Here is a 13,037-nt window from a genome sequence, read left to right as displayed (position 1 = left end):
AGACGGGTCGGGGATGAGAGACGGGTCGGGGGAGGAGAGACGGGTCGGGGGAGGAGAGACGGGTTGGGGGAGGAGAGACGGGTCGGGGGAGGAGAGACGGGTCGGGGGTGAGAGACGGGTCGGGGGTGAGAGACGGGTCGGGGATGAGATACGGGTGGGGGATGAGAGACGGGTCAGGGGTGAGAGACGGGTCGGGGTTGAGAGACGGGTCGGGGGATGAGAGACGGGTCGGGGGATGAGAGACGGGTCGGGGGATGAAAGACGGGTCGGGGGATGAGAGACGGGTTGGGCATATCTCCAGGTTCCTACGCGGCCCGTAGTCACTGTAACTCGCCCCGTAGCCTCGCCCTGTTATCGCTCCTCACCCATACATGGTGGTCTGTACCGACGGAGCCCTCCTCTGCTGTCTGCCATTGATAATTAACTCAATGACATGTTCTGTACAGTCACCCCCCCCTGCCTGCTTATAGCTACCCTGGGATTGAGGGTATTGGAGCCAACCGCGAGGCGAACCCCCCCCTAGCAACACGCTGTCGGTTTGACCTGCTTGTCTGACTGTGTGTGTGTGTGTGTGTGTGTCTGCCTGCCTGTGTGTGTGTGTGTGTCTGCCTCCCTCCCTGGCCATCTCTGGGGCCGTCATTGAGACGTGTCCCTCATCGGACGCTAACGCCACCGCCGCCAAGTCAAGGAGATCCCGGCAACCAATCAACTTGTACAGCTTAAGCACCGCGGAACGAAGGGGGATATGCACACCAATCAGATCCGAGAGCCCCATGGTAACTTGCACCGGAACGCATGGAGACAACCAATGGGGAAGGGGAGCGTTACAGTGCGATATTGATGGTGTGTGTCGGCGGGATCATTAAGACTCCCAGCGCACGAACCCAACCCAGGGTTTATAAGCATCGGGCCAGACAACGCAGCGCGAAAGCCATAAAGTCATCCATCTTGTCGTTCGTAACCCCGGAGTGCGATGGGCGCGTTGTCGTTTATCGGCGCCTCTCGTCCTTTGTCCTTCTTCAACCGAGGGATCCACAGGCTACGCGTTCGGCGTGCAGAACCCCAGCGCCCCCCCCACCCCCCCACCCCCTCCCATTCACACTCATGCGGGCGCGCGGTGCCGTCGGAACCACCGGGTCCCCGCCTGCGTCCCCCCCCCCCCCCCCCCCTTTGCCTAGGCCCCTCCCCCGCGCGGCCCCGCCCGCCTCTTCGCGTCGGCCATTCGAGCGGCAGACCCCACCGTGGGCTTTTTAAAATTAGGCCACCGCAACCCAGCAGGGAGCCCCGGCTAGCGGCGGCGCCGGAGCGAGCGACCTGCCCCGCCAGCCCCTCCGTTCGGATTGGCCGGCCAACGCCGCGTGAGCCGCCCGCGGCGCGTCTGCGTTACGTAAGAGGCTGAGCACACACTGAACGCGGTGTGCCGTGGCCGTTTCCATGGTTAAGGGCGGCTCGGTGTGTAACGCAACACACGGCACCATTCCCCAGCCAGCTAACCAGCCGGCCAGCTAACCAACCAGCAAGCTAGCGAACCAGCCAGCTAGCTAACCAGCCAGCTAGCTAACCAGACGACCAGCTAACCAGCCAGCTAGCTAACCAACCAGCCAGCTAACCAACCAGCCAGCCAGCAACCCAACCAGCCAGCTAGCTAACCAGCCAGCTAGCTAACCAGCCAGCTAGCTAACCAGACGGCCAGTTAACCAACCAGCCAGCTAGCTAACCAGCCAGCCAGCTAACCAGACAGCCAGCTAACCAGACAGCCAGCTAACCAGACAGCCAGCTAACCAGCCAGCCAGCTAACCAACCAGCCAGCCAGCTAACCAGACAGCCAGCTAACCAGACAGCCAGCTAACCAGCCAGCCAGCTAACCAACCAGCCAGCTAGCTAACCAGCCAGCTAGCTAACCAACCAGCCAGCTAACCAGCCAGCTAGCTAACCAACCAGCCAGCTAACCAACCAGCCAGCTAGCTAACCAGCCAGCTAGCTAACCAGCCAGCCAGCTAGCCAGCCAGCCAGCTAACCAACCAGCCAGTCAGCTAACCAGCCAGCCAGCTAACCAGCCAGCCAGCTAGCTAACCAGCCAGCCAGCTAACCAGCCAGCCAGCTAACCAACCAGCCAGCTAACCAGCCAGCCAGCCAGCTAACCAGACAGCCAGCTAACCAGCCAGCCAGCTAACCTTCGTTTGCCAGGAAAGGGTTGTTCTCCCTCTCTCTCTGCCTTGTGTTCCCTATCTGTCTCCTAACGCTGTTCTCTCCCTCTTCCTCTCCGCCTCTACCCCGGCACTCTGTCTTTCACGCTCTGTTTCTAGCAGGCTCTCACTCCCCGGCTGCCTCCTCTACATCTCTCTCCCTCTCTCTCTCCCTCTCTCTCTCTCCCCCCCCCACCCCCCAGCGTCACCGCTAATACGTCACAGGGCCGTCACGACGGGACTGAACCAACGAGGCCAGCTCGCCGGGCAGGATTTGTGATTGATGTCAGTAAACGTATTAGCATATTTCAGGTTGTCAGTAGCACCCGGGTCGCGGTTGTTTAAAACGGCGTGCGACTGTCGTGTTGTGCGCCGTGGTCGTTCCGCCAGATGGCTGGTTTGTTTTCGGGGGTGGAGGCTGCAGCCTCAACGGGAGGTGAAAATGGAGGAGTAGACATTGAAAGAGGAGAGAGAGAAAGAGAGAGGAGGGAGGAGAGAGGGGGAGGGAGAGGAGGGACGAGAGAGAGGCTCAAACGCTTGTCCCCCCCCCGGCAGCAAGCAGAAACCATCCCCTGTACAAAGTCCATTAAACATCACATTTTGGCGCTGATTAAAAAGTCATTACTGTATTCAATAATTGATGGTTTTTCATTCAGCGCCGGTCGACCTAGGCTGACTCGACTCTGTGTGGAGAGAGCGGTGGAGAGAGCGGTGGAGAGAGAGAGGTGGAGAGAGCAGTGGAGAGAGAGGTGGAGAGCGGTGGAGAGAGAGATGGAGAGAGAGGTGGAGAGAGAGATGGAGAGAGAGATGGAGAGAGAGGTGGAGAGAGAGAGGTGGAGAGAGAGAGGTGGAGAGAGAGGTGGAGAGAGACACATACCTACGAGGCGGTATAGGGCACGTTAAAGCACATTGTTCTGGAGAGGCGCCTTATGCCTGTCTGGGGAGTGTCAGGTCAGAGTTGCACTTAAATGACAGTTCTGGTATTACGGGGACAGTTCTGGTATTACGGGGACATCTTCAGCGACTCTGGGAGCGCGGCTAACGGGCGCGTTAGCGCAGCTCGGCGGCGAAGCTGTAATGGTGTGTAGTGTAAGTAAGGTAAGTCCGCGTCTCCCGTGTCAGTTACAACAACGAGGATCGCGTGTCCTTTTGTGAACTTCCACCCCACACACAGTTCACAGCTCTGCATGTGACATGAACTCCGACGGCTTTCAAACCGCGTCGAAGCCCAAGGCGTGGGAATAAACACTGCGGCGTGCGTGTGACGCGCCCGTCGTGGTGGTGACGCGCTGCGCCGGTCCACCCCGGCTGGGATCTAGCCCTGCAGGATGATGGGGTGCGGGGTATTCGTGCTGCGTAGTTTGGGGGGGGGGGAGGTTTGGCGAGCGCCGAGCCCGTCTCCGTCTCGCTGTGCTCTCGTTTCGCGGTCCCCGGGGAGGGCGGCGCCATCACGGGGAAATAATTGAATCGGTTTCTCCGCTCTACTTTCGCCGGCGTCTCCTGCAGAGGAACGACCCGCAGGGCCCGCCTCCCGACGCCCGTGGAGGCGGGAGGGTTTGATTGCTGCACGCGGCTGTGCGTTTGGATGTCACAGAGCGTGTGTGTGTGTGTGTTTGTGTGTGTGGTGTGTGTGTGTGTGTGGGGGGGGGGTTCGTGTGAGTTGTGAAAGTGTCACACGCCAAATCCACAAATGTTTTTCCACCAATATTTTTCTCTCCTGCTATCAGAGGCCTTTTAATCAGCCAAACGTGCAGCATGTACATACTAATGTGTGTGTGTGTGTGTTTGTGTGCTATCCTTCTAATGTGTGTGTGTGTGTGCTATCCTTCTAATGTGTGTGTGTGTGTGTGTTTCTCTCTCTCCAGACGCTGATATGCAGTGAGGATGAGCGGAGTCGGTGAAACCCCCTCTGACCCAGCCAGGGCAGAGTCTCGGAAACGCAAAGAATGTTCCTCGGAGCTGCTGGGCCCCAGGTGAGACGGGCCCCCGCCCTGCCCTACATACACCCCGCCACCGCTCCGCTTCCTGGGCGCTCCTCGGCGCGCTCCACTTTCACTCCTCACACTCTGCTCGCCGTGTTCTGCTCGCCGTGTTTCGGCCTGTCGGGGTCTCCTGCTAGGGGTGTGTTTTTGTGACAGGGAATAGATGGTTAGCAGCAGCGGAACCTGAACCCCAGCGTAGGAACGGGTGCTCAGTCACACGGTTCTCTCTCTCTCTCTCGCGCTGTCGGGCGGCGGCGAGCGCGCGGGGGAACTGGGATGCCCCCCCTGCTCACGGAGAGGCTCAGAATAGCAGGCGGTGGCGGGCGTGCAGGTGAGGCGTGTACATCAGCATCGTTTGTCTGGAGAGAGCCGAGAGATGTGTGTCAGAGTTATTGATGCAGCTTTTCCACGCTCCGCAAACAGAACCGGAATACTTTGCTGAATGGGCGCGGCTCTCTGTTCACTCTCTGACCTCCGTCTCTGCCGCTGCGGAGTCAAGGGTGGGTGTTGGAGGGTGTGGATGGGAGGTTTGGGGACTGTGGAAGTGAGCAGGTTCCAGAGCTGTGACCAGTCCAGAAAGAGAGCAGGTTCCAGAGAGACCAGTCCAGATGAGAGATGACATTGAACCAGCGCTCTGTAGTTCACAACGCTGTTGATGTTTTCATTTGTGCTCCTGTCTTCCCATTCCAGTCCCTCCAGAAAAACGCGGGCAAAAATCCTTGATTATGTGGGCATAAATCCTTAATTATGTGGGCAAAAATCCTTAATTATGTGGGCAAAAATCCTTAATTATGTGGGCAAAAATCCTTAATTATGTGGGCAAAAATCCTTAATTATGTGGGCAAAAATCCTTAATTATGTGGGCAAAAATCCTTGATTATGTGAGAAAAAATCCTTAATTATGTGGGCAAAAATCCTTAATTATGTGGGCAAAAATCCTTAATTATGTGGGCATAAATCCTTAATTATGTGGGCAAAAATCCTTAATTATGTGGGCAAAAATCCTTGATTATGTGGGCATAAATCCTTGATTATGTGGGCAAAAATCCTTAATTATGTGGGCAAAAATCCTTGATTATGTGGGCAAAAATCCTTGATTATGAGGGCATAAATCCTTGATTATGTGGGCAAAAATCCTTAATTATGTGGGCAAAAATCCTTAATTATGTGGGCAAAAATCCTTGATTATGTGGGCATAAATCCTTGATTATGTGGGCAAAAATCCTTAATTATGTGGGCAAAAATCCTTAATTATGTGGGCAAAAATCCTTAATTATGTGGGCATAAATCCTTAATTATGTGGGCAAAAATCCTTAATTATGTGGGCAAAAATCCTTAATTATGTGGGCAAAAATCCTTAATTATGTGGGCAAAAATCCTTGATTATGTGGGCAAAAATCCTTAATTATGTGGGCAAAAATCCTTAATTATGTGGGCAAAAATCCTTGATTATGTGGGCAAAAATCCTTGATTATGTAATGCGGGGGTTTTATGTGATTTAATGCGTTGAAAATGCAGGGATTTTCTGAAGTTGCGGGAACTTATATTAATATTACCTAATATTGCGAGAATATGCGAAAAATGCAAGAACCTGAGAAAAATGCTTTTAGATGAAATAACGGGATTCCCCGAACACTGTTCTAACTAGGCTACAGGAAAGAATCATTTCTAATTTCCTAGACAGACAAGTAGATAAAGAAAGCATACTACTACACCACAGAAAGCATTCTACTACACCACAGAAAGCATTCTACTACACCACAGAAAGCATTCTACTACACCACAGAAAGCATTCTACTATACCACAGAAAGCATTCTACTACACCACAGAAAGCATTCTACTACACCACAGAAAGCATTCTAATACACCACAGAAAGCATTCTACTACACCACAGAAAGCATTCTACTACACCACAGAAAGCATTCTACTACACCACAGAAAGCATTCTACTACACCACAGAAAGCACACTACTACACCACAGAAAGCATTCTACTACACCACAGAAAGCATTCTACTACACCACAGAAAGCATACTACTACACCACAGAAAGCACACTACTACACCACAGAAAGCATTCTACTACACCACAGAAAGCATTCTACTACACCACTGAAAGCATTCTACTACACCACAGAAAGCATTCTACTACACCACAGAAAGCATACTACTACACCACAGAAAGCATTCTACTACACCACAGAAAGCATTCTACTACACCACAGAAAGCATTCTACTACACCACAGAAAGCATTCTACTACACCACAGAAAGCATTCTACTACACCACAGAAAGCATTCTACTACACCACAGAAAGCATACTACTACACCACAGAAAGCATACTACTACACCACAGAAAGCATACTACTACACCACAGAAAGCATTCTACTACACCACAGAAAGCATTCTACTACACCACAGAAAGCATTCTACTACACCACAGAAAGCATTCTACTACACCACAGAAAGCATTCTACTACACCACAGAAAGCATTCTACTACACCACAGAAAGCATACTACTACACCACAGAAAGCATTCTACTACACCACAGAAAGCATACTACTACACCACAGAAAGCATTCTACTACACCACAGAAAGCATTCTACTACACCACAGAAAGCATTCTACTACACCACAGAAAGCATACTACTACACCACAGAAAGCATACTACTACACCACAGAAAGCATACTACTACACCACAGAAAGCATACTACTACACCACAGAAAGCATACTACTACACCACAGAAAGCATACTACTACACCACAGAAAGCATACTACTACACCACAGAAAGCATTCTACTACACCACAGAAAGCATTCTACTACACCACAGAAAGCATTCTACTACACCACAGAAAGCATTCTACTACACCACAGAAAGCATTCTACTACACCACAGAAAGCATTCTAATACACCACAGAAAGCATTCTACTACACCACAGAAAGCATTCTACTACACCACAGAAAGCATTCTACTACACCACAGAAAGCATACTACTACACCACAGAAAGCATACTACTACACCACAGAAAGCATACTACTACACCACAGAAAGCATACTACTACACCACAGAAAGCATACTACTACACCACAGAAAGCATACTACTACACCACAGAAAGCATACTACTACACCACAGAAAGCATTCTACTACACCACAGAAAGCATTCTACTACACCACAGAAAGCATTCTACTACACCACAGAAAGCATTCTACTACACCACAGAAAGCATTCTACTACACCACAGAAAGCATTCTACTACACCACAGAAAGCATACTACTACACCACAGAAAGCATTCTACTACACCACAGAAAGCATTCTACTACACCACAGAAAGCATTCTACTACACCACAGAAAGCATTCTAATACACCACAGAAAGCATGCTACTACACCACAGAAAGCATTCTACTACACCACAGAAAGCATTCTAATACACCACAGAAAGCATACTACTACACCACAGAAAGCATTCTACTACACCACAGAAAGCATTCTACTACACCACAGAAAGCATTCTAATACACCACAGAAAGCATTCTAATACACCACAGAAAGCATACTACTACACCACAGAAAGCATTCTACTACACCACAGAAAGCATTCTACTACACCACAGAAAGCATTCTAATACACCACAGAAAGCATTCTACTACACCACAGAAAGCATTCTACTACACCACAGAAAGCATACTACTACACCACAGAAAGCATTCTACTACACCACAGAAAGCATTCTACTACACCACAGAAAGCATTCTACTACACCACAGAAAGCATTCTAATACACCACAGAAAGCATTCTACTACACCACAGAAAGCATTCTACTACACCACAGAAAGCATACTACTACACCACAGAAAGCATTCTACTACACCACAGAAAGCATTCTACTACACCACAGAAAGCATACTACTACACCACAGAAAGCATACTACTACACCACAGAAAGCATACTACTACACCACAGAAAGCATACTACTACACCACAGAAAGCATTCTACTACACCACAGAAAGCATTCTACTACACCACAGAAAGCATACTACTACACCACAGAAAGCATACTACTACACCACAGAAAGCATTCTACTACACCACAGAAAGCATTCTACTACACCACAGAAAGCATTCTACTACACCACAGAAAGCATTCTAATACACCACAGAAAGCATGCTACTACACCACAGAAAGCATTCTACTACACCACAGAAAGCATTCTAATACACCACAGAAAGCATACTACTACACCACAGAAAGCATTCTACTACACCACAGAAAGCATTCTACTACACCACAGAAAGCATTCTACTACACCACAGAAAGCATTCTACTACACCACAGAAAGCATACTACTACACCACAGAAAGCATTCTACTACACCACAGAAAGCATTCTACTACACCACAGAAAGCATTCTACTACACCACAGAAAGCATTCTACTACACCACAGAAAGACTACTACACCACAGAAAGCATTCTACTACACCACAGAAAGCATACTACTACACCACAGAAAGCATTCTACTACACCACAGAAAGACTACTACACCACAGAAAGCATTCTACTACAACACAGAAAGACTACTACACCACAGAAAGCATTCTACTACACCACAGAAAGACTACTACACCACAGAAAGCATTCTACTACACCACAGAAAGCATTCTACTACACCACAGAAAGACTACTACACCACAGAAAGCATACTACTACACCACAGAAAGCATTCTACTAACTCACAGAAAGCATTCTAATACACCACAGAAAGCATTCTACTACACCACAGAAAGACTACTACACCACAGAAAGCATTCTACTACACCACAGAAAGACTACTACACCACAGAAAGCATTCTACTACACCACAGAAAGCATTCTACTACACCACAGAAAGACTACTACACCACAGAAAGCATACTACTACACCACAGAAAGACTACTACACCACAGAAAGCATTCTACTACACCACAGAAAGCATTCTACTACACCACAGAAAGACTACTACACCACAGAAAGCATACTACTACACCACAGAAAGCATTCTACTAACTCACAGAAAGCATTCTAATACACCACAGAAAGCATTCTACTACACCACAGAAAGCATACTACTACACCACAGAAAGCATACTACTACACCACAGAAAGCATTCTACTACACCACAGAAAGCATTCTAATACACCACAGAAAGCATTCTACTACACCACAGAAAGCATACTACTACACCACAGAAAGCATTCTACTACACCACAGAAAGACTACTACACCACAGAAAGACTACTACACCACAGAAAGCATTCTACTACACCACAGAAAGACTACTACACCACAGAAAGCATTCTACTACACCACAGAAAGCATACTACTACACCACAGAAAGCATTCTACTACACCACAGAAAGCATTCTACTACACCACAGAAAGCATACTACTACACCACAGAAAGCATACTACTACACCACAGAAAGCATACTACTACACCACAGAAAGCATTCTAATACACCACAGAAAGCATTCTACTACACCACAGAAAGCATACTACTACACCACAGAAAGCATTCTACTACACCACAGAAAGCATTCTAATACACCACAGAAAGCATTCTACTACACCACAGAAAGCATACTACTACACCACAGAAAGCATACTACTACACCACAGAAAGCATTCTAATACACCACAGAAAGCATTCTAATACACCACAGAAAGCATTCTAATACACCACAGAAAGCATACTACTACACCACAGAAAGCATACTACTACACCACAGAAAGCATTCTAATACACCACAGAAAGCATTCTAATACACCACAGAAAGCATTCTAATACACCACAGAAAGCATTCTAATACACCACAGAAAGCATACTACTACACCACAGAAAGCATTCTAATACACCACAGAAAGCATTCTACTACACCACAGAAAGCATACTACTACACCACAGAAAGCATACTACTACACCACAGAAAGCATTCTACTACACCACAGAACGCATTCTACTACACCACAGAAAGCATTCTACTACACCACAGAAAGCATACTACTACACCACAGAACGCATTCTACTACACCACAGAAAGCATTCTAATACACCACAGAAAGCATTCTACTACACCACAGAAAGCATTCTAATACACCACAGAAAGCATTCTACTACACCACAGAAAGCATTCTAATACACCACAGAAAGCATACTACTACACCACAGAAAGCATACTACTACACCACAGAAAGCATTCTACTACACCACAGAAAGCATTCTAATACACCACAGAAAGCATTCTACTACACCACAGAAAGCATACTACTACACCACAGAAAGCATTCTACTACACCACAGAAAGCACACTACTACACCACAGAAAGCATTCTACTACACCACAGAAAGCATTCTACTACACCACAGAAAGCATTCTACTACACCACAGAAAGCATTCTACTACACCACAGAAAGCATTCTACTACACCACAGAAAGCATTCTACTACACCACAGAAAGCATACTACTACACCACAGAACGCAGTGGGAATGCAGTGTTTCCTGTGGAACTGATCTCTTGGTGTGGTGGTGTGTGAAAAAGAGTCCGATTTCGAAACCAAAGCGGGGGATGGGAGACCGCCCTTCTTCCTCCCTTGTTCCTCTCTCCTGTCCCCTTCCTATAAGTAGGCCTAGAAAGATGACCTAACGTATCTCGTAAGGCTGGTAGAAATTTAATTAATTACACGTAACTGGACGGGATAAAACAGTAACCACACAGGCACTTAATAAATCATATGGTTTATAGACATATGTTAATCAGATGTATTGTAGGTTACCATTATAACAGCAGCTGTCGGCACGTCTAACTGTAGCTATAACGGCACTTAGATTACTAACATAAATGTATTTTAGACAGTAGGCTAGGCATTTTGAGGAGTAGGCCTAGGTGCTAGCACCAGTGTTTGGCCCAATTCAAACACTGGTTAACACTACGGTAATATTTGAGCGTCAATAGCCACAATATCCTACCTATCTTTCGTTGTAACCTCATGCCGATCACCTCAGAAAGGAGCAGCATGGAGCGGCACAGAGGGCGCGGCCTATAGCCTCTTAGTGAAGATAAACGGCTGTCTTACTAGCTCGTCATTCACTTAATGAAGATGTGGGAAGTATGAAATCAAGCGAGCCCCGCATATTCCACGTTTTTTGCGCAGAGTTCAGTGATTATCGCGGTGAAAATGCGCTCTTTCTAAAATTGTGACCCTGAATCTGTGCCTTTTGCCTGATTATGCAATGAATTATGCAGTCGCATAATCACGTTTTTCTGGAGGGATTGCCATTCTGCTGCTGAGAGCAGAGTCTGGGATATCTCTCTCTCTCTCTCTCTCTGTCTCTCTCTCTCTCTCTCTCATCTCATACTTATCTTCTCTTCCCCCTCTCTCTCTCTCTGTCTCTCTGTCTCTCTGTCTGTCTCTCTCTCTCTCTCTCTCTCTGTCTCTCTCTCTCTCTCTCTCTCATCTCATACTTATCTTCTCTTCCCCCTCTCTCTCTCTCTGTCTCTCTGTCTCTCTCCCTCTCTCTCTGTCTCCCTCTCTCTCTCTCTCGTCTCATACTTATCTTCTCTCCCCTCTCTCTCTCTCTCTCTCTCTCTCTCTCTCTCTCTCTCTCTCTGTCTCTGTCTCTGTCTCTGTCTCTCTCTCTCTCTCTCTCTCTCTCTCTCTCTCTCTCTCTCTCTCTCCCCCCCCCCCTCCCTCCCTGTCTCTCATTCCGGGGTTGTCCTTTGTCCCCCAGCCCCAAGCGCAGCAACGAGAAGCGGAACCGCGAGCACGAGAACAAGTACATCGAGGAGCTGGCGGAGTTGATCTTCGCCAACTTCAGCGACATCGACAACTTCAACGTCAAGCCGGACAAGTGTGCCATCCTGAAAGAGACGGTGAAGCAGATCAGACAGATCAAGGAGCAAGGTATGGAGGGTGGGAGGGAGTTATGGAGGGGTGGGAGGAGGTATGGAGGGTGGGAGGGAGGGAGGGAGGGAGGGAGGGAGGGAGGGAGGGAGGAGGGAGGGTGGGAAGGAGGAGGGAGGGAGGGAGGTGGAACAGTATGGAGAGAGAGGGAGGGAGGAGGTATGGAGGGTGGGAGGAGGTATGGAGGGTGGGAGGGAGGAGGGGAGGGAGGGAGGGTGGGAAGGAGGAGGGGAGGGAGGGAGGTGGAACAGTATGGAGAGAGAGGGAGGGAGGAGGTATGGAGGGAGGGTGGGAAGGAGGAGGGAGGGAGGAGGAGGAAGGAGGGAGGAGGAACAGTATGGAGAGAGAGGGAGGAGGGAGGGAGGGAGGGAGGGAAGGAGGAGGGAGGGAGGGAGGAGGTAGGGAGGGAAGGAAGAAGGAGGGAGGGAGGGGAGGGAGGGAGGAGGAACAGTATGGAGAGAGAGGGAGGAGGGAGGGAGGGAAGGAGGAGGGAGGAGGGAGGGAGGAGGTAGGGAGGGAAGGAAGAAGGAGGGAGGGAGGGGAGGGAGGGAGGAGGAACAGTATGGAGAGGGAGGGGGGAGGGAGGGAACTATTAAACGTGATGACTGGAAGTTCTTTGCTCACGTCACCTTTGTCATTATACCCACCATGTGGATGCTCCTAGATTCCCGTTTACCACTGAGCTTCCAGCTTTGCCCCAGGACCCCTCATGCTTTGCCCCCAGACCCCTCATGCTTTGCCCCAGTCCCCTCATGCTCTGCCCCAGACCCCCTCATTTTTTGCCCCAGTCCCCCTCATGCTCTGCCCCCAGACCCCTCATGCTCTGCCCCAGAGCCCCTCATGCTCTGCCCCAGACCCCTCATGCTCTGCCCCAGACCCATCATGCTCTGCCCCAGTCC

The 13,037-nt window shown here is 49.3% G+C and overlaps 1 protein-coding gene across 1 annotated transcript in view; it reads left to right on the top strand.

The window, feature by feature from the left end:
* The window catches only part of LOC311313381 (nuclear receptor coactivator 2-like), a gene marked incomplete at its 3' end in the record, with an annotated part of 34,456 nt that overhangs the window by 20,608 nt on the left and 811 nt on the right, over positions 1-13,037 (top strand). Inside the window, exons 3-4 of the mRNA XM_084443505.1 lie at positions 4,052-4,159; positions 11,966-12,138. Of these exons, the coding sequence (XP_084299631.1) occupies positions 4,071-4,159; positions 11,966-12,138 (262 nt within the window). The 5' untranslated portion in view covers positions 4,052-4,070. The remainder of the gene's footprint in view (positions 1-4,051; positions 4,160-11,965; positions 12,139-13,037) is intronic.

The sequence above is a fragment of the Borostomias antarcticus genome (genome assembly GCF_949987555.1).
Source record: "Borostomias antarcticus genome assembly, chromosome: 9".
Lineage (NCBI taxonomy): Eukaryota > Metazoa > Chordata > Actinopteri > Stomiiformes > Stomiidae > Borostomias > Borostomias antarcticus.
Note: the sequence above shows the minus strand (reverse complement) of the source record. Positions and strands in the feature narration are given on the sequence as shown.